The sequence below is a fragment of the Macaca nemestrina genome, chromosome 12 (assembly GCF_043159975.1).
Source record: "Macaca nemestrina isolate mMacNem1 chromosome 12, mMacNem.hap1, whole genome shotgun sequence".
Classification (NCBI taxonomy): domain Eukaryota; kingdom Metazoa; phylum Chordata; class Mammalia; order Primates; family Cercopithecidae; genus Macaca; species Macaca nemestrina.
The window spans coordinates 51,408,577-51,436,017 of record NC_092136.1 but is presented as its reverse complement, the minus strand read 5'-3'; the positions used below and the strand labels follow the sequence as shown (position 1 = coordinate 51,436,017).

At 38.0% G+C, this 27,441-nt stretch overlaps 1 protein-coding gene across 7 annotated transcripts in view; it reads right to left on the bottom strand.

Annotated features, from left to right (window-relative positions):
• Positions 1-27,441, bottom strand: part of LOC105486925 (RAS related 2) — a 114,726-nt gene that overhangs the window by 50,999 nt on the left and 36,286 nt on the right. The window contains exon 1 of one of the 7 annotated variants that reach the window (XM_071075060.1): positions 27,057-27,249. The exons of 4 other annotated variants lie outside the window; for them this stretch is intronic. Coding sequence is in view for 1 of the 3 variants with exons in the window: in XM_071075059.1 (XP_070931160.1) it covers positions 10,880-10,903 (24 nt within the window). In the remaining 2 variants the exon portion in view is untranslated. Of the gene's footprint in view, positions 1-7,301; positions 7,326-10,879; positions 10,919-27,056; positions 27,250-27,441 lie in introns of those variants that run through there. 2 more of the 7 variants (XM_071075059.1, XM_071075061.1) reach the window with 2 other exon arrangements.

The window sequence follows — 27,441 nt, the reverse complement described above, 5'->3', positions numbered from 1 at the left end:
AAAAAGGCTGTAATAAAAATAAGTACAAAAAATATGTACTTTTAACCACAGCTATACGTTGAGAAACTTAATTAGGGCAATGTTTTCACACCCTCAAATTTTTAAGAAGAAAAACATATTTACACATAAAGCTTACATTTCAGGAGACAGAAAACTGAATCAACAGGATGAAATAGACAAAATTGTTTTATCAACAATAGGAGTAACTGTAGTTAATAACTAGTAAATTTCATTTGTTTTTTGTTTGTTTTAGAGACAGTTCACTCTGTTGCTCAGGGTGGTGTGCATTGGCGTGATCTTAGTTCACTGCAGCCTCCAACTGCTGGGCTCAAGCAATCCTGCTGCCTCAGCCTTCTAAAGTGCTGGGACTACAGGCATGAGCCACTGCGCTTGGCCTTAAATCCAGATTTTTAAAGAACATAAAATTGAAAGCCCTGGGAGAATATGAAGATGACCATACTACCCAATTCATCCTTCAAGTCAAATATATTCTTGGTCACAAGTTTCTGTGAACCCAGAAACTGGAAACAAGAAACACAGCACCCATACAACATAATAAAATAAACAAGAAACTGGAGTAAAATAATAGTGTATAAAATCCCTCAATGTACTAAGCAAATATATTCTAATGATTCAACATACCACAGTAATGGCTTAATAAAAACAAACAGGGATCCATTTCTACAGATGTCAAAACAGCATCTGGTAAAATTACATTGCTAATAACATCAAAGGAAAACACTAATAGGATACGTACATAACTTATCCAAAAAATTTTAAAACCATTGTACATGATGTAGAAAAAAAAATTAACAAAACAAGGTTATCTACTGTGTTCATTTTGTTTGAAGTATTTTGTTATAAGGTTCTGGCCTGGGCATGGTGATGCACACCTGTAGTCCCAGCTACTCAGGAGACTGGCAGGAGGATCACTTGAGCCCAGAAGTTCAAGTCCAGCCTAGGCAACATAGGGAGATCCTCAACTCTTCTAAAAAAAAAAAAAAAGTTCAGGCAAGTAAACTACAGAAAGAGGATGTAAGTATTAAAAGGGAAGGAACAAATGAAAAGGCAACCTATGGACTGGAAGAAACTACCCGCGATACACAGCTGACAAAGGATTTGTGTTCCAAATATATTAAGAAACTTTACAACTCGGTAACACAAAGCAATCCAATTTTTAAAAGAGACAAAAGATATACAGACACAAAAGCAGTTATACAAATGGCCAAAAGGCACATAAAAAGATGCTGAATATCATTAGTCATCAAGGAAAAGCTATTTAAAACCACAGTGAGATAACCACAGTGCAGCCACTAGATTGGCTAAAATACCCAGTATTGGTAAGGACCCAGAGTAACTGGAATTTCCATACCCAGTTGCTGGGAATGTAACATGGTACAACCATTTTATAAGAAACTACCTGTCTCCCAAAGTTACACTTATCATACGACTCAATAATCACAATTTGGTATTTATCTAAGAGAAATGAAAATGTAAGTCCAAACAATGATTTGTACATCAATGTCTGGCGCAGCCTTATTTACAGTTCCTGAACATTGGAAACAATCCAAATGTTCTATCAATAAGCAGACAAATAAACTGGGGTATATCATACAACGAAATACTACCAAACATTAAAAAAGAACAAACTACTAGCCAGGCATGGTGGCATGTGCCTGTAGTCCCAGCTACTTGGGAGGCTGAGGCAGAAGGACCACTTGAGCCTGGGGAGGTTGAGGCTATAGTGAGCCATGATGGCACACTGCACTCAAGCCTCAGCAACAGAGTGAGACCTTGTCTCAAAAATAGTAGTAATAATAAAATAAAGAACTATAGAAACAAGCAATATCATAGGTGAATGTTAAAATCATCATGCCAAGCAAAAACATCCCAGACACAAAAGAGTACATACTGTATATTTCTATTATATAAAGTCTAGAAACAGGCAAAACTGAACAATGGGAATAAAAAGTCAGCAGGAAGGGAGACAAGGGACCTTCTTGGAGAGATAGAAATGTCCTATATGTGCTTGTAATGATGGTTACACAACTGTGTACATTTTTCGAAATTCACATGACAATATACTAAAAAGGGTACACTTTAACATATGTGGTTACTACTGATAAGAATGTAAATAAGAATGGGAAGTAAACAGGAAGCTTTTACTTTTTAATTGACAAGCTTTTGTATTGCTTGCATCTTTACATATCATAAGGTTAAAATGTTACATTTTTAACAACTCACAAATATTTCAGTTTTTCAACCAATTGAAAAAAATCACACACACATTATCATTGGAGCAAAACAGAAAGCCATGAAAGAGACTCATTATAAAAGATACAATACATAAGAAAATCTGAAAATAGAAAATAAAAGAATTACAAATCAGATATTTTAAAAAATGATCTTTTTCTAAGCTTTGAGTGACAGAGAAAATCTTGATTTGTACTCTACTGTATGTGTTTCACCACACAATAGAGAAACTAACTGAAGTACATATAAAACATCCAGAGGTTTTTCCAGGTAAGCTAACAGATAATGGCAAAGACATGAAAAAAATCATACAAGGAAAAAAATGCAACAGTAAAAATAAGAATCAGACTTCCCTGGAAACCATAACAATACAAACCAAAAAATGTTTAAATATCATTTTATATCAATTAGTAAATTAATTTACAAATTTTTTATTATAAAATAATTAGACCATTGTAAAAACTTTATGAAAGTATAAAGAAAAAGATAACATTTGGGTCAATTTCTATTTCTTCCCATTGTTTTATCTGTTAAAGATAAAAAAAAGCACAAGAAGTATTTTTTCTTCAGGTAAATCACAGTATAAGCAACTTCTTACATCATCATATATATTTCTAAAATAATTTTATAAGCTACACTGATCTGCTTTAAGTCCACTAGAAAAAAGAGTTATATTTAACCATTGGTCTATGTAAGACAATTCTAGTGTATCACTATTATAAGTCACGTCATGATAAATACCACTGTAGATAGATATTTATGGTTCTTATCCCTGGAGGTGTATTTATCAAGTCAAAGGAAAAGGCGAGGCTATTGATACATAACACTAGAAAGCTACACCAATTGTATTCCCTTAAGATTAAAAACTCAAGTTTTAAAAATTCTTTTTCCTTATAAAACATATTGCATGTTCAATAAAGAAAATCCAGACACAGAAAAGAAAAAAACAAAAATAATGAAAATCATCCATAATTCTACCATCCAGGGATGCCCACTTTTAGTTTGTGTCCTATTTTCCTATGCATATATAATTAAATCTATGCTGTACTGTGAATTTCATTTTATAGTCTTTTCCCCATCCCCACCTTGCCCTTTTTTTTTTTTTTTTTTTTGGAGACAGGGTCTCACTCTGTTGCCCAGGCTGGAGTGCAGTGGCAGCCATCACAGCTCACTGCAACCTCGACTTCCCTGGGCCCAGGTGATCCTTTCACCTCTGTTTCCCAAGTAGCTGCAACCACAGGCACGTGCCAGCACGCCTGGCTAAATTTTTTAGAGACGGGTTTTCACCATGTTGCCCAGGCTGGTCTCAAACCCTGGACTCAAGAAATCCACCTGCCTCCACAAAGTGCTGGAATTACAGGCGTGAGCCACCTCACACAGCCCCACCCTTACTTTTAATGAGCTTTTCCTGCTTACCAGTCTTTTAAAAGTAATTTTAATGACATGGACTATTATTTAATCCATCTTCATTATTGACCACATAGGCGATTTCTAATTTTTTTATATTAAGTAACAGTCAAATCTTTGCACATATAGCAAATTACTTCATCAGAAAAAGTTACCTGGAAAATAACTACTGAGTCAAAACTTATGAAATTTAAGATTTAATTCAGCTTGTCGATTTACAATCTCAGCAGCATGAGAGTGCCCATTCCCCATCACTTTACCTATACAGGTAGTCTTTTATTAATCTTTGTCAATTTGATAATTTAAAAATGGTTTATTGTTTTACTTTGTCCTGGTTTTTTTCCTACTCAGTGAGGGCTAACAATTTGAAGTGTTTATTCTTTTTTGAACTGCTCACCTCGCTGTCATTTTAAGATATAAAAATCATTTGTATCATCAGCAAATTTATTTTAAAAATGTAATTCTTGTTGTTGTTCACATCCATTAAGTTATATATACAATTCTGATATATCCATAATGTAACCTATTCAATTACTGATGGAGGGTAACACTTTTTTGAAAAGCATCCATACATACACACATACATAACACACACAATGGATTAGTCTGTCTCCTATATCAAAGAAAATTATCCAGCTGGGACTCCCATCAAGTTCTTCCTTGTTTCTAAAAACTCTCCTGCATCCATAAACATAGCCATATAAATATCCTTCCCACCCTTCTAGCGAGTGTAAAAAAAAAAAAAAAAAAAAGTATATTATTCTGCCCATCTTTTATCCTTCAGTTAGAAATCAAATCTCCTCCAACCTTCTCAAAGGTCCTTGCCATCGACAACTGTCCCTCCTCCAACATCTTCCCTATTGTACTAGCTTTTTCCTCAGCATATAAACAAGACACCTTTTTCTAAAAACACTCACATGCACCACTGCACTACCACCACTCCAGCCCCAACCTCTGCTCTCACCTTTTTTCTCCTCCATCAACATTTTCCTTGACTGCCCATCCAGCGGTCTGGCTTCTAGTCCCATCGTTGCACTAATACTGCTCTCTGTGAACTGTTCATTGCTGAATCCAAACTTACAATTTTTCTCTTTTTTTTTTTTGAGACGGAGTCTAGCTCTGTCGCCCAGGCTGGAGTGCAGTGGCGCGATCTCGGCTCACTGTAAGCTCCGCCTCCCAGGTTCACGCCATTCTCCCACCTCAGCCTCGCAAGTTGCTGGGACTACAGGCGCACGCCGCAACGCCCGGCTAATTTTTTTTTCTATTTTTAGTAGAGACAGGGTTTCATCATGATAGTCAGGATGGTCTAGATCTCCTGACCTCGTGATCCGCCCATCTGGGCCTCCCAAAGTGCTGGGATTACAGGTGTGAGTCACCGCGCCCAGTCAAACTTAAAATTGTCACCGTCAGATTATTTACCATTCTAAGACATGTGACTCTGCTGAACACTCAAAGCCATTCCTGAAACTGTCTTCTCTTGGTTTCTGTAATACCTAACATGATTTGTGTCTCTAGTTCTCCAGTGGGTTCTGTTCAGTCATCTTGTTCCTTTTCTTCTTCCAGACTCCCTTTCAATGGCAGTCATCCAGAGTCCCACCTTGAGCCGGCAGACCTCCATAACATGGGTGATCCTCATCTACACCAACTAGCTTCAAAAATCCCTACTTTACATTCCCAAATCTACCTCTGCACCTAGATCTCTTACCTACACTTCTCTTCTGATTATAAAAAGGGATATATACCTTCATATGGCAGCCCCTGAAGCATCTCAAACTCAAGAGGTTCAGAACTGAACTCATCATCAATTAAGCTGAATGACAAAATGACTTGCAATTTGAATGAGGCATAAAAATATCCATTTTTTTTGCTAGCAGAGAAATAATAGCAACAAAATCAAAACTTTAGAAGAAAACATCAATTACAACATTACTTAATAAACCAAAATGCCCTTAAAATAAATTCTTCTTATGAAAAGATAGAGTAGACATACTTTTCCCTATTTCTCCTGCTAAAAACTAAAAATCCTTGACAAATACAAGACTCTGAAAGTTGGAGGGAAGACATATAGACCAACACTTTGGAATCCAAGAAACAACACTGTGGTGAGTTTCCTGGGTTTTCTTTTTGCAACATATATCCTGGAGTTGGAGGTGAGAAAGCCAGCAACGTGGAAATGCCAACAGGCACACACACAAAAAAAGCCCTAACAAAAGAAAGCTCTCTCTAGCTAAAGTACCAGGAACAGGATGTCCCAGCAAGACAGAAAACTTTTAGATGACAACTGCTCTACTCCCACCAGACACCAAAGAAAAAACCGCTGCCCACACCAGGGAAGGTCAAGTGGGGATCCTAGAATCCCACACTCAAAAGGCTGTAAAGAGGCACCCCAACACCCCACTGCAATGCTGTCAGAAAAGACCAAGTGGGGAGCTAAGACTTTCATCCCAACTGGCCAGTATGATCCCAGCAGTGTCCATGGACTTCCATCCCCACCAGGCAGTAACAAGGAGTGTCCCCACACTTTGGACTTAATGGAAGCTGAGTAGGGAATCTAGATACCTGCCTCCACCTCACAGTAACAAGGCAGCACTTCCCTTTCTCCTGCCACAGTGGTATCCAAAAGAGCCAGCTAACCCAGTCTAAAGAAGATACAGAGTCACACACAAAATATAAAAATGTGCAGATTTCAAAAGAAAAACCCAAGGAACAGGAAGATCCCAAACCAAATGACAAAAAGACAATCAACAGACACCAATATTGAGATAACAAAGATGTCAGAATTATCTGGCAAACATATTAAAGCAGTCTCCATCAAAATGTTCCAACAGCTTGAAACAAACGAAAAAAAAAGTCTCAGCAAAGAAATGAAAGTCTCAGTAAAGACACAGAAGTATAAAGAAACAAGTGGGAGCTTAAAACTAAAAAATACAATAATCAAAATAAAGAGCTCAATGGATAGTCTTAACAGCAAAATGGAAGGGACAGAAGAATCAATAAACTAGAATGCACAACAGTAGAAACTACCAAATCTGAAAAACAGAAAATACACTGAAGAAAAGAAAATAATGAACACAGCCTCAAGAGCCTTTGGGAATGTTACAAAAGATCTAACCTCCACGTTATCAGAGGATCCCAATGAGAAGACAAGGAGAATAGAGCTGAAAAAGTACATGAAATTGCCGAAAACTTCCCAAATTTGCTAATACATAAACCTACACATTCAAGAAGCTGAATAAACCCCAAAGAGGAAAAACCCAATGAAATCCACACCAAGACACATCATAATTAAACTTCTAAAAACAAAAGACAAATATTGAAAGCAGCCTGGGAAAAACATCTTATCTACAGGAGAAAAACAGCAGATTTCTCATCAGAAACCATGGGGATCAGAAGAAGTGGCACAGTATCTTTCAGGTGCTGATCAAAGGAAATTACAGTACCTTGCTTATCCCCAGTTTCACTTTCCTTGGTTTCAGTTACCCACAGTCAACCACAGTTCAAAAATATTAAATGGAAAATTTCAGAAATAAAATTTTAAATTGTGTACCATTCTGAGTAGCCTGATGAAATCTCACACCATCTCACCCAGGACAATGAATCATCCCTTTGTCCAGAGAATCCACACTGTATATGCTACTCACCCGTTAGTCATCAACACTGTTTGCTCTGAACATTCAACTATTGACATCATCATGCCTCAACGATCCAGGATCATCCAAAGCAGATGATTCTGACCATACATCAGAAGGTCAATAGTAACAATGCAACATCACAATGCCTACGTCATTTACCTCACTACATCTCATCAAGTAGGCATTATCTCACATCATCGTAATAAGAATATAGAACAAAAAGATATTTTGAGAAAGACCATGTTCAGATATCTTCTATTGTAGCATATGGTTGTAATTTTTCTATTTTATTAATAATCTAATCTCTTACTGTGCCTAATTTATAAATTAAACTTTATTGCAGGTATCTATCTCCTTATTGGAAAAACAGGATATGTAGGGTTCAGTACTATCCAGTTTCAGGCATCTGGGGGGGTTGAAATATATAGCCTTGCAGATAAGGGGGGACTACTGTATTAACTCAGAATCTTATGTACAGTAAATTTTTTTAAAATTGTTCTGGGATGAAGGAGAAATCAAGATATTCTCAGATAAGGAAAACCAAAGAGAATGTATTGCCAGCAGGGTCACCCTAAAAGAATGACTAAAGAAAGTTCCTTAAACAATAAAAGGAACCTTGAAACATCAGAAAGGAAAAAAGAACATGGTTAGCAAAAATATGGACAAACTCCATAGCTTTCCTTCTCGAGTTTTCTGTAGTACGCTTGACAGTTCAAAAAAAAAATGTTAATACTGAGCTTCTGCACTAGGCCCGACAGACCAAACCAAAATGAAGTTACCCATGGTAAATGAAGTTCTACCCCACCAAGCCATTTATCTGACCTTCTATAAATCTGGAGAATGAGAGATAACAGCCAAATCCCCAAACAGGCCAGTTTTAGCTGGCACAATAAGGAAGTCCCATCCGCTTTAACCTTTACAAGGAAAATAACTTTAAAAAGATCAATGGGCCCCCGGTTCAGTGGCTCACACCTGTAATCCCAGTACTTTGGGAAGCCGAGCTGGGAAAAATCACTTGAGGCCAGTAGTTCAAGACCAGCCTGGGCAAAACAATGAGACTCTGTCTCTACCAAAAAAAAAGGAAAAGAAAAAAATCAATAATAAAAAAGACCAATCCATTTTTTGTTTTGTTTTTGCTTTCTTCAGCCCTTTTCTGCCTGTAAAGCCAAACTTCTGTGCTCAGTTCATCAGAATAGTCATTCTATTTTATAAAATGAGATGTTGCCAGATTCTGGGATCAAAAAGTCAATTAGATCTTTCAACTAAATTTGTTGTAATCTTGTTTTCTGATACCTCCAACTGAAACTTAGCACTTCCTCCATAAAGCACTCTAGCAATACCTGCTGACTGTCAACAACAGATATCAGACATTTTGATGTAATAGCCATTGCAGGTAAGTCAGAATAGCATTTATACTACTAAAGTTAGAAAGAAAGAAAATAGAAAGTTAAAGTTAAAAAAGAAAGTTATTAAACCTAAAAAGAATTTTTTAAAAAGTTAAAGAATTTTGCTTCTAACATTTTCATATTTGAATTTAAATGTATTAGTTCCCCCTTATAATCATACACATTTTATTTTATACATTTAAAAATAGTATTCTGGTTAGGAGCAGTGGCTCATGCCTATAATCCCACTGACCTTGGGAGGCTGAGGTGGGCAGATGGCTTAAGCTCAGGAGTTCGACACCAGCCTGGGCAACATGGAGAGACTCCATCTCTACTAAAAACACCAAAAAAAAAAAAAAAAAAAAAAAGCCAGGCGTGGTGGTGCAGGCCAGGGGTCCCAGTTATTCAGGAGGCTGAGGTGGGAGGTTTGCTTGAGCCAGAGTTGGGGGTTGTGGGGCAGGCTGCAGTGAGCCGAGATCGCGCCACTACACTTCAGCCTGGGCAACAGGGCAACAGAGTCTGTCCCTCTGTCACCCAGGCTGGAGTGTAGTGGCACGATCTCAGCTCACTGCAACCTTCACCTCCAAGGTTCAAGTGATTTCTGCCTCAGCCTCCTGAGTAGCTGGGATTACAGGCACACCCCACAAAGCCCAGCTAATTTTTTGTACTTTTTTTTTTTTTAGTAGAAACGGGGTTTTGCCATGTAGGCCAGGGTGGTCTCGAACTCCTGACCTCAAGTGATCCAGCTGCCTTGGCCTCCCAAAGTGCTGGAATTACAGGTGTGAGCCACCACACCCAGCCAAAAAGTATTCTGAGAATCCCACAGGCTTTACCAAACTACCAAGAGCCCTTTACACAAAAAAGTTTAAGAATCCCTACATTAAGAACCATTTCCAATTTATTAAAAAGTCTTAATGGACCACAACTTCTATTTGTCACTGGAATGAGAATAATAGCTCTGCTAGAAGACACCAAAAGAAAATTACCTATAAAACTAAACCATGCTAGAAGCAAATGCTTTTTCAAGTTCTCAAAAATCAATACCCCAAGAGTCAGACCCTTAGTTCGGTAAAAATCTATTCACAGTCATCAAAGGATCCCCAATTTACACCATGAGTTAATTCCTAGGTAATTCCCAAAAAGAATATAATCCAAACCTCTAAACAAGAACAAGAGCACTTATTCCACCTTCCCCAATCTTCCACCTCTTACCTACCCCTAACCATTTCCTCTTAAACATTATAATCTATAAATCTAAAGATGAAGAGTTCCTTTCTTAAGGAAATTAGCAACATTCAAATGCATATACTTTCACATTCTTGTTCCAAGAACACAGAATTCCTTTTCTCTCTCCCATCCCACCTCTCTCAAAAGCCTAAGTACCCAAATTGGGCGAAGCCTTTAAGATGAACAATGACCACAGCATTTTTTCTAATCCCATGATGAAAATAAGATTCCTGTCATACACAAGGCCACCAAAAGAGTGGCAGCACATTTTTAAAATAAATAATCCTACCCCTCCCACTAAAAATTCAACTCTTGATGAAAATCTTCTCAGTCCAAAAGTAATCCATTTTCTAAAGGAATAAATTTCATGAGCAAAAAAAGTCAACAGCACAGCACAGAGCACAGGTCTAGTATGATACTACAGGTTTTCTTTCAATCGTTAAACCTACCTCAAACTACATTATGTGGGCATTTTTTTTGTATACCTACAAATAGTGTTATGAATTCGGTGCTGAGAAAAGTTAAAGGCATTTATTTATACAGGAAACTAAAGGCAAAATTAATCATCAGTTCCTGTAACTACCAAGACAAAATCAGATACTGTGCTTTGGCGAAATCTTCAGAAACCATGTATAGTAATTTTTAAAGCAAATCATAACACACACATTCACATACAAGTTTTATCCACAAATTCAAATATGAATATCTTACTGTAATAAGAATGTACTCAAGTTTTATTTGGTTGAGAGGATGAGGACCAAAAAAATAAAAATAAAAATAGTTTCCTACTCTGAAGAAAACCCCTGAAGAACACACTTGTGTCTCGTCAAACAAGTCATGATACCTTTAACACCAAATTAACAGCTAAAAATTTCCATTTGACTACACAGTTAAGTCAGAGTACATTCTCTGTTCTTAATTAACTATAAAATATCTCAGAAAATGTTATGAAAAAATACAAATATGCATACTCACCTCCCAACTTAGGAAACAAAACATTTGTAATATGATTGAAGACTCTTGCAGGCCTCCTCAATAATATTCCCCTCTCTCCTCCCCTAACACCAAGAGGTAATCAATATCGTGAATTTGGTATCCATCATTCTCATGCATTTATACAACATTAATAATCATATAATAGTATTCCTAAACTACGTTTTGGAGAGGACACCACTGCAAATCCTCAGCTCCATACTAGCTTTTATCAGTACCCATCATTTGCAGTTTTAATAGAAATACAAATACATCAAGTGTGCTTTTGGGTGAAATTACCCCACTGCTCCTGCCAGATTCAAACTGTTAACATAGTCACATGACCAAGAACTTCATTCAGAAAGAGTATCTATCATTCTTTTCAGCTCCCCTCTAGTAAGTGTTGGCATTTTTATTCCAACTTAACATTAACAGTTTTGTAGTAAGAAGAGGATCATATTTAGAAATACAAAACCAACTTAAATCCCAGCTTTGCTTTTTACTTGCTACAGGACCTTGGGCAAATCCCTTCTTCCCAAGCTTGCATTTCCTCATCTGTAGAATGGAAATAATGACCATGAGGATGCCGTGCTGACTTCCGATCATAAAGGGTTGTAACTGGTAGAAAATGAAATAATTAGTCATAATTACTTCAATATATTTTTTATAGGTACCTGCTCCTAATTAAAAAACGAAACTTGAAACACTTAGTAATATAATTCAGTTACTGCATTGGATAGGAAAATGAAGTCCCACCAACCAATCAGCTTATCAAAAATACAAACCAAATTTCATCAATATAGGCTCTATACAAGCTATAGAACACGGTATTATAGCTTTTCATTTCATTATTCTATTGAAATTAATGCAAACTCAAGGTTAATATTAAGAAAACAGGGCCGGGCACGGTGGCTCATGCCTGTAATCCCAGCACTTTGGGAGGCTGAGACGGGCGGATCACGAGGTCAGGAGATCGAGACCACCCTGGCTAACACGGCGAAACCCCGTCTCTACTAAAAAAATACAAAAAAACTAGCCGGGCGAGGTGGCGGGCGCCTGGAGTCCCAGCCATTCGGGAGGCTGAGGCAGGAGAATGGCGTGAACCCGGGAGGCGGAGCTTGCAGTGAGCTAAGATCCGGCCACTGCACTCCAGCCTGGGCGACAGAATGAGACTCCGTCTCAAAAAAAAAAAAAAAAACCCAGAAGATGTCTAGTTTCATTATCTAGATACTAGCTACTTATTTGGGGGACATGATTAATGTATGGTGCCTTTTTCAATGTTAATCACTTAACTTGTCTCATATACATATTTCACAACTGCAACTTTAATTTTTTAAAAATTAAAAATATGACAAGCCTGAAATCTATTACACATAATTCATTTTGGCATTACTCTAAGTAAACAGCTATTGATCAGAGTAAAAATGAAGAAAAGTCATTACTACATCCATTTTAAGTAATAAAGCATAGAATATTACAAGAGGTTCTGTTTTTAAAAGAAAAGGAATGTGGGGTATTTTGTGAAAGGCCAGTAAGACAGCTGGAACAAAGCTGTTTGAGCAACAGCTGTGCACCATGTACTGTTCATCTAAAACCACAAACTAAAGTAACTCATGTCAGACAACTTCATTGGATAATCAGCTCAGCCAATGGCTTTTCTGAAACTCTCACTACAAAGAAATATACACTAAATACGTACTTTGCAATGATTTGAGGAAGGAGACAAAATAAACACAATTGTCTGTCTCTAAATATAAAATTAAAAACTAAAAATTACAAACTAATAGTGAAACAGAAGTTTTCCATACTATTTTCACACCTCTCAGGCTTCATAATAGTAAGGAAATAACCCAAAGACTCAAAACTTAAATTCGAATTACCAATATGCAACCTCGCCATTCCTACTCCATTCTCAATTAACTTTCAAATGAACGAAAGTGCTTTGTCATAAAACACCTCGCAGTGGTTATCAGAAATTTCTGACATTAAGTCACTTGATAATTTTAAGGTAGTTCCCTATAGGCCAGGCGCAGTGGCTCACGCCTGTAATTCCAGCACTTTGGGAGGCCCAGGCAGGTGGGTGGATCACTTGAGCTCAGCCTGAGTTTGAGAACAGCCCGGGCAGCATGGCGAAACCGTCTCTACCAAAAAAATACAACAATTAGTGGGGCATGATGGTGCGTGCCTGTAGTCCCAGCTACTTCCGGGGCTGAGGTGGAGGATTGCCTCTACCCAAAGACGGAGGTAGCAGTGAGCTGAGATCGCGCCCCTGCACTCCAGCCTGGGTGACAGAGTGAGACTCTGTCTCAAACATAACATAACATAACATAACATAACATAACATAAAAAAAAATAAAGTAGTTCCCTGTAATCCCAGCACTTTGGGAGGCCAAGGTGGGCAGATCACTTGAGTCCAGGAGTTCGAGACCAGCCTGGGCAACACGGCGAAATCACATCCTTACAAAACCATACAAAAATTAACCGGGCATGGTGGTGCACGCCTGTACTCCCAGTTACTCGAGAGGCTGAGGTAGGAGAATCGCTTAAGCCAGGGACGTCAAGGCTGCAATGAGCCGTGATTGTGCTGTTGCACTCTAGCCTGGGAGACCCTGTCTCAAACAAAATAATTAAAAAAAAAAAAAATTATTAAGTAGTTAACTGAAACCAACTTATTGGCATGGAAATTCCATGCCATTATCTGAAAATAACAATTCATATAGTACTCAAGCTACTACAATCATTAATTTAAACATCTGCAACTTGTCATTAAATTATCAGACTTAACTTTTGTTTCACATTTCCACTTTTTTATTCCAAAAACCCACAAACCTCTCTCTAACCTTAAATTCACTCCTTCCTCAAGTTAAGTAAAATGTATGCCTCTGTGTACCTGCACACAAGCCTACTTGCATGGGGCAAATTTCCCTTAGTTGACACATCTTAATTTTAGAGGCAAAAAGGACAAAATTACAAATAGCCACATATCTTTTCCATGTGATTTCTGAAACCTAAACATTAAATCTATTACAAATCTTCCTTTGCAGTTTGACTTGACTACCTGCTTACCTTTCCTTTCAGCTCACATCTTTTGACTACTGAAATGTCAACCACATCATCATTAACTAAAAACAGCATTAGGAGAAAATTCATCAGGAAATAAGACAAAAGTTACAACTTTTAAGACCTTACTCTCAGACTGTTGTACACTTGCCAAGTCAGAATTGGCAGAGAGAAATTAAGAGAGGACTATCTTCTCCAAAGACTATTTTGGCTAAAACTGAATGTTACGGATCAACTTCTAATACTCAATATTCAAAGTGTATATGCCACATATGATCTCTGAAATCCAAAATAATAGCCAGCTCTTTTTCTTTAGTAACTAGATGCTATGGAACCATAATAGATACAATTCACCTTTCCAAAGGCCTCTTTTTTCCACTATTTATTTCCTGTGTCCTATTCAAGACTTTCTTTTTTTTTTTTTTGAGACAGTCCCACTGTTGCCCAGACTGGGGTGCAGTGGCATGATCTCGACTCACTGCAACCTCCGCTCCTGGGTTCAAGTGACTCTCCTGCCTTAGCTTCCCAAGTAGCTGGGATTATAGGCGCGTGCCACTACACCTGGCTAATTTTTTTTTGTATTTTCAGTAGAGATGGGATTTCACCATGTCAGCCAGGCTGGTCTGGAACTCCTGACCTCAAGTGATCTGCCCTCCTCAGCCTCCCAAAGTGCTGGGATTACAAGTGTGAGCCACCGCACCTGGCCTCTACTCAAAACTTGACACTAGGAAATACCAACAAATATTTTGTTATGTGCTTAGTTCTGTGTAACAAAGGTATTCCTAGTCTGCGATTCTGAAAATGCAAATATGAATAAAATGTACAAATATAACTAAGAGACATAGATTCAGACAAAACATAACAAATATATAAAGTCCTCTACTAAAATACTTATAGTCTAGGGCTTACAGGGTTTAAAATAACGTCAAGGTGAACCAGACACAGATTGTTGTTCAAGGTCTGAGCTACAGAAGAACAAAAGAAGGAAAAAAGGATCGTTTTCTAATCCAAAACCTTCTTTTAAGAATACACACACTTCCACTTGCCTCGGTGCAGAAAGCTGAGGTATGAAGGGTTTAAAAACTTGAAAACTATCCCTTTTAAACATCTCTAATTCTACAAAAATATACCTCTCAGCCAAAAGCCCATATTTGGAGATTAAGATTTGGAGGATTTAATAAAATTTCGTATTTGTTGAAATTCTGCTACTGATATTCTCCAAGAAATTGAAGCTCCCCAATGTCAACTTGCTGTTCAGCACCAAAACAAATCAGAAATCTCAGTACCCCAAGGCAATTCTGAGATGACCAGCTCTTAACTTCCTAAACCAAGAATAGCTATGAGCAACTCTTCATGAATAAACAAGAAGAAAAACAAATATATTCTTCCACACAAAGAAAAATCACTTCCCTGGAAGTTGTTTCATTAAATAGTATCAAGCTTTACAAAAATACCAGTTTTGTGGCCTTCAGAAAAGAGAACATTACCGTTGTTTAATATCAGACTGAGAAATCAAGGGCACTAAATATGTTTTGGGGACAGTAATTATGTGTGACATCCAGAAAATTTCATCAAGTATGGAGAAGACAAATTTGATAAATCTTCCCAGAATAGAGAGGATCTTATCCTTTTCATTAGCTAACTTAAAACAATGTACTATAAAAGTCAACAGAAAATCAATGCATAAATAATAGGTATTTCAGAAGGTAATTGAAAAAAATGAATACAAAAATGGAGAAGAAAGTCTTCCCAGACCTGAGAGTGTTTCATCATTTCCCCAGGAATACTAGTGACAGAGAAAAACTTCTAGTCATATCCTAATAAATGTGTCCATTTCCAATGATAAGAAAATGCTGCAAGCATACACCTAGAAAAGTTATTTCTACAGTACAGAAACTTGAGGCCAGAGAGATAAAGATGACAAATAAAGCAGAAAGCTGGGACCCAATAATTTTATACCCAGCCAAATCATCATTTATCATGCAAAATAAATTTAATCTTAGATATGTTTTCAGTAAAAAGTACTTGGAAATGTTCTTTAAATCACAATTCAAATTAAATTTGAATTAAAAAGTATCTCTACAACACAGTAACTATAGTTAATAACAATATATTGTACTCTTGAAAAATGCTGAATGAATTTAAGTGTTCTCACCACAAAAATGACAACTATGTGACATAATACATATGTTAGCTATATTTAGTCATTCCACAATGTATATATACTTCAAAATACCATGTTGTACATAATAAATACATACAATTTTATCTGTCAATTTAAAAATAAAAAGGCCAGGCCTATAATGCCAGCCCTGTGTGAGGCCAAGGTGGGAGGACTGCTTGAGGCCAGGAATTTAAGACTAGCCTGGGCAACAAAATGAGACCCCATCTCTAAAAAATAAAAATTAAAAAAGCTTGCTGGACATGGTGGTATACGCCTGCAGTCCTAGCTACTCAGAGGGCTAAGACAGGAGGAAGGTTACTTATGCCTAGGAGTTCAAGGTTGCAGTAAGCTATGATCATGCCGCTAGACTCCAGCTTGGACAACCGAGCAAGACCCTGTCTCTAAATAAATAAAGACAATTTTAAAAACAATTAATTAAAACTAGCTGTTCATGAGGATTGTTTGTAAACATTAAAACCAGACAGAATGACAGAAATGGCAAATAAAAGCAATAACCCTTAATGACAAAGGGATTAATGCCAATAGGTATTATTAACTATTGTAATTATAGCAATAACAGAATGCATAAGATTTTTTAAATCTTTTAAAAATACTGAATCTCATACAATTTTGGTTGTTGTAAATAAGGACAAAAAATGTACGAAAGGAGTGGGTAGAAACAGGGTACACAAAACTGCTTAATTCCCATTTTCCGTAACTGGGAATAAGACACTATTATTCTGATTCCCTAATTAAGTATGTTTAAAAATATAAATCATTTTATACAGAGCCAGATAGCTCACACCTGTAATCCCAGCGCTTTGGGAGGCCAAGGCAGGAGGATCACTTGAGGCCAGAAGTTCAAGACCAGCCTGGGCAACACAGCGAGACCTCGTCGCTACAAAACATCAAAAACGTAGGTACAGTGGCTCACACCTGTAATGCCCGCACTTTGGCAGGCCGAGGTAGGAAGATCATTTCAGCCCAAGAGTTCCGAGGCTGCAGTGACCTGTGATCACACCACTACACTACAGCCTGACCTGGGCACCAGAGCAAGACCTTGTCTTTAAAATTTTTTTGAAGAATGTAAACAATTTTTAAGATAAATTCCAGTAGAAAAAAAAATCTACTTTCCAAAAACCAACCACATAACACAGAAAAAAACAAAAACAGTTGTACAGCAAAAGACACACTTGGTGCAAAGGGAGGAAGTTATTATGCTAAATAAAGATTAGAGTTCATGGCCAAAACCTTACTGACCTAAATTTATCAACCTTTCCTTCCCAAGACATCTGGCTACAAAATTAAGAAGATATATTTTTTAAACAGAGAAAAAGTTGGTCCCCTTTATGCTCTGCTTCGTTCCTTTAGGCTTAATTTCATTAAATGCCTAGCTGAACTAATTATAAAGATCTCGTTAGCATAACTAAGTAAAACAAACTCTGCTCATTATTATTACCTAGAATAACATCAAAGATATTGCCTTGAATCACATGGGCAAGTTGGTGTCAGGTTTCCCCCTGTAAAGTTGTTATTTTCCCCCTGTAAAATTAACAATAACTTATGAGAACATACTTTGAGACTATGTTAACATCTACTACTCTCAAACTTTCACATACCAGTTTTAACATTCATTTTTACCCACTAGCTTAAGATCCATTTATGGTTCTTACTTAAATCAATTGTTATAATTGCCAAAAGGCAACTTACTAATTCCACCTTTTCCTTTATGTTCATTCATTAGTCAGAATTCTACATTAAGGACTTCTAGATCATTTATTTATCATAGATCCTTACTCTATTTATGGGTAATAAACAAGTACTGTCTTATTTATTTCAATGATTAAATTGCCCTATAGTCAGTCAATGGGAGTTTTGCCAGGCTGGCTCCTGTATCTCTTTCAAATATCCCCATCATTTTACTTTTTTGAGCACTCCCTTATGTTATGAGACTACAAGATGGTCTAAGCATATTTTGCATTTTTTCTTCCCCTATTCTAGAATACGCCATTTCTCTAAGGTTCCTTCCAGTAGAGAACAGTATTAATGGTATTTAGAAACCAAGATCTAGTGCTAGGTGATCTCATTGCTAAAGGGGTATCACTGCTTCCTGGCCATCTTAGCAGACAGACGTGGAAAAAGATGTACAGATGTATGCATGTGTATCCATAATAAGATCTATTTCTATATCTACATACTTTTTTGATTTTTGGTTTTGAGACAGAGTCTCGCTCTGCCGCCCAGGCTGGAGTGCAGTGGAATGATCTCGGCTCACTGCAAGCTCTGCCTCCCAGGTTCATGCCATTCTCTTGCCTCAGCTCCCAAGTAGCTGGGACTACAGGCGTACGCCACCATGCCCGGCTAATTTTTTGTATTTTTTTTGGGGGGGACGGAGTCTTGCTCTGTCGCCCAGGCTGGAGTGCAGTGGCACGACTAGGCTCACTGCAACCTCTGCCTCCCAGGTTCATACCATTCTCCTGCCTCAGCCTCCCAAGTACCTGGGACTATAGGCGCCCACCACCATGCCGAGCTAATTTTTTTTTTTTTTTTTTTTTTGTATTTTTAGTAGAGACGGGGTTTCACCATGTTAGCCAGGATGGTCTCAATCTGCTGACCTCATGATCCGCCCACCTCGGTGTCCCAAAGTGCTGGGATTACAGGTGTGAGCTGCAGCACCCGGCCTATATGTACATACTGCTAAAACCATGAATTTATGCCACTATCTTAAATTCCAATCAAACATCAGAGTTCATTTTAACCTTCACCCTTTTCACCTTTGTAACTCCCTTCTCCAACAGTGAGAAACTGGCTCCCATTTTCCACAATATATTTACTTATTTGCTTATAATAGTATAGACAATTGCTTCAAAATTGCAAACCATGCCTCTATGACAACAAAAACCAAAAATTCTAGTTAACTCTATTAACTAGAGTTCAATGTTTGTTTCAATCTTTTCGTCTTTATCCTGAGGACAGAGTTCAAATACTAGGATCAAAAGTTACCTAAATTAGTTGTTTTTCACTCCTTCAGTGTAGTGAAGTTACTCATTTGAAATACAGTTCAGTTCATTTGTTTCTGTTTGTACTCCCCCTTAAGGTGTTTTTTTTTTTTTTTATCACTTGATTTGGTTGGTGTGTTTATTGCTTATATACTCAGTATGTGAAACATTAACATAGTTCCAAAAGTCAGACAGGTATCCTCAGAAGGGTCCCTGCCCCCATTCCCTGTATCCTTTCCACCGCATACCTTTTTACCCATCCTCTAGGAAATCAATCTTATCAACCTCCAATTTATCTTTGTGTTTTGTTTCTGCCCCAATGAACAAATACATATGTATTTTCTTATTTCTCCTTCTTTCTTATACAAAAGGTAGTATGCTATACACAAAGTAGTAGATACTTTTGCACTTTACTTTTTTCACTGATTCTGTAAGTTTGGTTTGTGTGATCCCTCCAAATCTCATATTGAATACTAATCCCCAAAGTTGGAGGTGGGCCTTAATGGGAGGTGTTTGGGTCATGGGGGTGAATCCCTCATGAATAGATTAATGCCCTCCCTGGGACTGGGGTGTGAGTGAGCTCTTACTTATGTTCCACTACAGCTGGTTGTTAAAAAGAGCCTGGTGCCTCCCCATTGGCTCGCTTCTCTCACCATGTGATGTCTGCACACGCCACTCCCCTTCCCCTTCTGTCACGAATGGAAGCTTCCTCACACCCTCATCAGAAGTAGATGCTAGCACCGTGCTTCTTGTACAGCCTGCAAAACTCCGAGCCAACAAAACCTCTTTTCTTTATAAATTATCCAGCCTCAGGTATTCCTTTAGGGCAGGGGTGTCCAACTTTTGATTTCCCTGAGCCACACTGGAAGAACTGTCTTGGGCCACACACAAAATACACTAAACTAACGATAGGTGATGAGGTTAAAAAAAATTGCAAAAAAAAAAAAAAATCTCATAATGTTTTAAGAAACTTTATGAATTTGTCTTGGGCCACATTCAAAGCTGTCCTGGGCTGCATGCCACTCACAGCCTGAGTGTTGGACAAGCTTGCTTGAAAGCAAGACAAACCGAGACAACTGAACAACACATCCAAGAAAGCACTCCATATCAGTTAGTCATGCCCTTTCCCACTCTTGTTCACAGGTGCATAATGCTCCACTGGATTTTCCTATCACGTAGGTTGCTTGTAATTTTTGTAATTAAGAAATGCTGCAACCTTATACATGTGTATTTTCATACTGTGGGAAGTGCGTCTTCTGGGTAAACTCTGAGATTTGGGATTGCTGAGTCAAAAGGCACGTATGTGGTCAAATAAATACATCTTATGTCACCTAATAACACATAATTTCTGTATTATTTCTGCCCCCCAAAAAATGCATAACCTGAATCTAATCACGAAGAAACATCAGCCAAACCCAAATTGAGGGAACTCTACAAGTAACTAATTTGTACTCTTTAAAAATGTCAATGTCATAAAACAGAGACTAAAGAACTGTTCCAAAGTAAATAAGACATGGAAATAATGAATTGGATAATCCGCTTTTCTTTTGCTACAAAGGGCATAACTGGGACAACTGGCAAATTTCAAACAAATTCTACACATCAGGTAATAATATAACAACAAGTCAAGATTAATTTCTGAGTTAGGTCAGTATATTTTATTCATGAAAGCAAATGCAGCCAGGCACAGTGGCTCATACCTGTAATCCTAACATTTTGGGAGGCCAAGACGGGTAGATCACATGAGGTCAGGAGTTCAAGAACAGCCTGGCCAACATGGTGAAACTCCGTCTCTACTAAAAATACAAAAATTAGTAGCCAGGCATGGTGGCAGGCACCTGTAATGCCAGCTACTCAGAAGACTGAGGCAGGAGAATGACTTGAACCCAGGAGGTGGAGGCTGCTGTGAGCTGAGATCACACCACTACACTCCAGTCTGGGCAACAAAAGTGAAACTCCATCTCAAAAAAAAAAAATTATCCGGGTGTGGTGGTGGGTGTCTGTAATCCCAACTACTCGGGAGACTGAGGCAGGAGAATACCTTGAACCCAGGAGGTGGAGGTTGCAATGAGACAAGATCGCACCACTGCACTCCAGCCTAGGCGGGGCGACAGAGTGAGACTCCGTCTCAAAAAAAAAAAAAAAAGAAGAAAGCAAATGCCCTGGTTTTTCAGGCAAAGAGATATTTAAGGATAAGGGTGGCATCATGTCTTCAACTTACACTCAAATGTTTTTAAAAACTATATATTGCAGGGAATAAAGCAATATGGTAAAATGTTGCCATTTGGGAAATCTGGTTAAAGTCAAAAAAGAAAGCAACATCAGATGTCTTTTTAACACTTATATTCTTATTTCTACTGCTGAATTTTACTTACATGGATAAAGAGCTTTCTCCCAGAAAAAAAAAAAAAAAAAAAAAATTCATCGTATAAGGTGACAGTAAGTTAAAGACGGCAGTATTAAACTGTTAGTACATACCAACAATAAATTGACTATAATATTTTTAATTAAACTGTAATTTAAAGCTGTTTAGTGCTATGCAACAAAAAATCACATGGCCTTTATAAAACACTAAAAATGAAATATAATTTATAAGACATCAAGGAGCTCAGTCCAATTATTCTCAAGTACAATTTAAGACAATTTATATTTCTTTGCATCTTTGAAATACATTTTTCTTTGCAAAAAGATATAAATCTAAGGCCTACCAACTATAATAGTTGTAAGTTTCAATCTCAAACAGGCTCAGTAGCTCTGCTCAAAGTAATTCAAGATCAAGGCCTTTCAACAAAATTCATGACTATTAACCCCATGCTGTCTACACGCAGAGTGAAAATCCTTTACTCATTATCACTTTTCATTAAGGAAGGTACAGTGGAAGTAACATCCTAAAGACCATTTTCCCCATCAGAAAAAAAGGTGTTCAAGTGGCATCACAAAATGTTTCAATTGTATCAGACCAAGTTTAATTTGAAAAAGAAACCTTTAAAATATGTGTGTGTGTGTGTGTGTGTGTGTGTATTTTTTTTTCTTTTTTTGAGATGGAGTCTTGCTGTGCTGCCCAGGCTGGAGTGCGGTGGCATGATCTCCACCCACTACAACCCTCCGACTCCCAGGTTCAAGCAGTTCTCCTGCCTCAGCTCCTGAGTAGTAGTAGCTGGGGTTGCAGGCACCCGCCACTACACCCGGCTAATTTTTGTATTTTTAGTAGAGACAGGGTTTCACCATGTTGGCCAGGCTGGTCTCAAACTCCTGACTTCAAATGATCCACCAACCTCGGCCTCCCAAAGTGTTGGGATTACAGGTGTGAACCACCGTGCCCAGCTAAAATATTTTTTTTTAATAGTTTTAAGAAAGTCTCTTCCCACTCTCCTCCCCCAATTTAAAGTTATCAATTTATTTTCCTAACTGAATGGAACAGACTATTTTCATTCAAAGCTTAGGAAAGACTATATTTGAGCAATCAGATAAAATAAAATCCCATCCCAGTGAGCAGTAGCCTGTCATCTACCAAGGGAAAGCAGTATTCTTGACCGACTCAACAAAAGTGCTCCCACTCGGCCAGGCGCGGTGGAGGCCCAGGCAGGTGGATCACCTGAGGTCAGGAGTTCGTGACCACCCTGGCCAACATGGTGAAACTCCATCTCTACTAGAAATACAAAATTAGCCGAATGTGGTGGTGCATGCCTGTCTGTAATCCCAGCTACTTGGGAGGCTGAGGCTGGAGAATCACTTGAACCCAGGATGTGGAGGTTGCAGTTAGCAAAGATCACGCCATTGCACTCTAGCCTGAACAAGAGTGAAACTTCGTCTCAAAAAAAGAAGTGTCCCCACTCAACTCCTACAACTTCCTTATCCCAAAACAGGCGCACGTATGCTCACAAACACACACACACAGAGACAGACACAAAGAGAAAGAGAACAAACAAAACACTTAAGAATAAGATGCAAGTTAAGAAACTGCATGTTAAAATTTCCTTCTTCTCCAAAGGCAGTCATCCTCCATAAGAAAATGTTCTTCCCTGAGTGTACAGAAATTTTATCTAGGAATTGCCTGCAGGACCATTTCAGCTGTTCCCCAAACAAGAAAACCTTTAGTATGGTATCACTTTGGGGGCAGGTGTCTTATTTTTCAATGCTAACAATTTATTTGTACATTAATGTAAAAAAAGTTCACACACTAAAAATGTCTAGAGTTTCAAAATCATAGATAAAAGTTAACAGTTTAAGTAGTTTCTAATTGCAGGAAAAATCTTCAAGATGTAGCAATGGAACAGCAAATTGGGAATTTAAACTCACAACCTTCACATGTGGATCAATTAACTATTAACACAAATCTCCTGAAATCTCTTCTCAGCTCTCTGCCCCAGGAAAAAGCAATGAAAAAGCATTCAGCAAAAGACAAACTTTTAAAAAGCAATGCTGGGTCCAGACTAACAGGTCATAGGACTGACTGAAATTCAAGATGTGAGAAATCAGCTAACCCCTACCTCCCTCAAAATCTGGCAAATTGTTGAATAAAAAGTTAACATGTTAAAAAAAAAAAAAATAGAAACTGGGATACTTCGCCCTATAAATTTTTAAAAAATATATGGTCTTTTCTCAGAGTTACCAGATAAAGCACTAACACCAAAATTAAATGCTTACATCATTATTTCTTAAAATCAAATCCAAACTTACAAAAAGAAATTTCTCCAACTCAAAATGGAATCCACACATTCATCACCTGAATACCACACAGAAGGAGGGGAGTATAGGGTTGAGCCAGGAAGGAGAGGGCAGTGAAGACTTAAAGTAATAGACCAGATTATGTGTCAAAGAAAAATGAATAAATTACAAATTTTGTTTTGCAGGAACACCAAGATACAGAACTAACAGCAGCAAATAAAACCAAGTAACAATTCTTTTTTTTTTTTTTTTTTTTTTGAAACAGAGTCTTGCTCTGTTGCCGAGGATGGAGTGCAGTGGCGTCCGCCCCCCAGGTTCAAGTGATTCTCTTGACTCAGCCTCCCGAGTAACTGGGATTACAAGCACACACCAACATGCCCAGCTAATTTTTGTATTTTTAGTAGAGGTGGGGTTTCACCATGTTGGCCAGGCTGGTCTCAAACTCCTGATCTCAACTGATCCACCCACCTCGGCCTCCCAAAATGCTGGGATTACAGGCATGAGCCACTGTGCCCAGCCAACAATTCTTATTTATTTACTCTGTAGATGGCACTGTGCTGGATGATTTACCTGCATTATTTTATTTACTCCAAAAACCTAAGGGTACTATTATTTAATATTATTCTCCCTTCCCAAGTGGTGAAACTTGGGTTTAGAGAACCTAAGAAACTTGACTAAAGACACAGCTAGTTAAACGAGAAAAAAAAAAAAAAAAAAAACCACCCTAGAATTTCAAAGGTGTAGAAATTTGTTCAACCAAACCCAACATTTCATGAAGAAACAGAAGCTCAGTCAAGATAAAGGCCGATTAAGAAACTACTCAAAGTCACCTGGGTAGAGAGAGACCTAGCCCCTACATACCCAGTGGTCTCTCCTAACCACTCTGTACCATCTTGAAGTCATTTCCTACCTAGAGTTTACTCATCATTTAGGTGTTCTACCTACCAACAGAACTTCACACATTTTTCAAAGAATGATGAGCAACAGAAAGGAGGAGGTCATGTACACACACGTACTCATTAAATAACATAATACTTTATGTTTTATCATGGCTACTTTATGATATTTATTTTTAAAAAGGAAAAGGTATCTCAATTTAACTTCCTTAGTTTCCTAATTTTGCAACTCTTCGTATGAACAGAGGGTAACAACTAAATCTAAGTCAAAGAAAGTTAAGTTTACCTTAAATCAGGCATTGTTTTTAAATTCTCCGTTCCCAATTTTATATATTTTTTCTGCTCAAAATTACATAGTAGAAAATATATATACTGAAAATTGTAAAAACAGTCCGGTGTTTCAGGAGTCTCAAAAAAATAATTAAGACCAATTTGTGCCATTCTAATCTCCTACCAAGAGAACTGACTTCTGCTTATTAAAATGATTCGTCTGCTGTGTTCTCTCCCTCCAGTTACTACTGCTAAACAATCATAGTGGAATGAATTTTAACATCCCAGGAGTCAGGCAATGAATAGCTACCCTATTAAGTGTAAATATAAAAAAATCACTTTAGTTCCATAATCTAAAATTAATATAATAATGTATGCAGCTTTACTATATACTGTATTAGACATTGTTCTAAGCCCTTGACATGTTAACTCATTTAATTTCACGGCTGTATGTGGTCCACCATATTTCCCCAGTTTACAGATGGGGAAAACTAATATACAGAGAAGTTAAGTAACCTGCCTAAAATTACACATGCAGCAAGTGGTAGAGCTGAGGTTGCATCCAGGTGGTCGCGTTCCTGTTCTCTCCAAAAAGTCTCCTTTTTGCAGAGACCAGATCACAGGTCCCAAATCAACTATCAGTCCCACTTCTGCACTTGCCACCTCCTCTCTCCCAGCTAGCATATGACTCCCACATATAACATTTCCATTCTCCCCACCACCAAGCCTACATAGTGCTTTCATCAATTTGTTCCAGACTTTTCTGAGTCTGAATTCCCTTTGCATTTAAACATGTTAGAGAACTGTAGGCATAAACACTGATAACACCTACCATTACTGAGCACACACAACATGCTAGATACAATGCTACAAACTTTGTCATAATTTAAAAGTTATAAAGAATGTGTAATCACACCCATTTTACTGGTGAGAAAACTGAGGCTCAGAGAGGCTATTTTGGCCATGTCCTCACAGTCGATAAGTGACAGCTTTAAAAGACACACATGCTCAAGTCTGTAAGACTCAAAGTTCATACTCTTGATGTACAAATGTCTTCCTCATACATACCTGCTTCCTTCTTTAATATCATCTAGAGCATCTAGGTACTATACTATTCATAGTGGAGGTATTGCTTCAACAAATGATTCTATAAATTATTAGGAAAACAGCAATTAATTTGTTTGTTTTGTTTTTGAGGCAGAGTCTCGCTATGTTGCCCAGGCACAATCTCGGCTCACTACAATCTCCGCCTCCCGGGTTCAAGCGATTCTACTGCCTTGGTCTCCCGAGTAGCGGGGACTACAGGCGCGCGCCACCATGCCCGGCAAATTTTTGTATTTTTGGTAGAGACGGGGTTTCACTATATTGGCCAGGCTGGTTTGATGCCTCCCAAAGTGATGGGATTACAGAGAGCCACGACGCCAGGTCCAATTACTGCTTTCTTAATGGTTTAATACCATTACTTCCCCAAAAACAAAAGGGCCCAATACCTTAATTAACATGGGCTCAAATAATTCAGGTGGCCCCTTCCTCAAAAAAACTTAAATATTTGTGATTCAAATCTTTTAAGTAACACTACTAATACTGGAACCCAAGATTATTCTCCCACTCCTAGACTTCTCCTCCACTCACCCTCCCCACCGCGACCCACCCCACCCCACTCCCGGCCATCACACTAGTCCCCAAAGAAAGGGTTAGCTATAAATTGTTTTGCTTTGCCATTAGATAGGTACAATCTCTCTGCGCCCTAGGGAAATAGCAACCTGACAACACCCCTGAATCTGTAGCCTGCTAAACTTAAACCAATCTCACCCCTTACTCAGTGATTTTTTTTTAACCCACTAATAAGCATACTGTTAATGCTCATTACATAAAACATCCTTTCTTCCTGGATACAAAGGTTTTAGCAGTAGTAATCCCAGGGAATATTATAGCAGCAATTATTGCTCATTTACTCAATGTGAAAAGTGACAATCACATTTGTTACCGTACAATATTTTAATGTCACTATAAACACTAAGTGAAATAAGCTATTCGGGTATCTGACAAATGGGTGAAAAGGAAACCAGAAAAAAATATTTCACCGTTCATACTCTAGATACTGTGAAGAATATCCTTGTTACCTGTTATAGCAGGGTACCTTCGTTCTCTCCCAGCATATGCCACACCTTTTAGGTTGACAAAAGCAGAAAGACATCGGGGCTTTGTGTTTTAAAAATCGCAAAAGAGACTACTCAAACCTCTCCCCAAGAGCAAATTCTAAGAAGGAAGAATTCCACCTCCCTTTTCTTTACCACAAACCCCTGACTTTCCGCCTCTAGCAACCAGGGAGGGCTGGGGGTGGGGGAGAGGGTGGTTAGAAAACAGAACGCACGACTCGGTCATATTCCAGCCCGGCCCATCCCAAACTTCACCTAGGCACGGCGAGAAGCAGGGCGGCATCAGGAATTCCTAGGAAAAGGTCTCACCCCATCAGAGAACATTTTTAACTTCCTCGAAGCCACCATT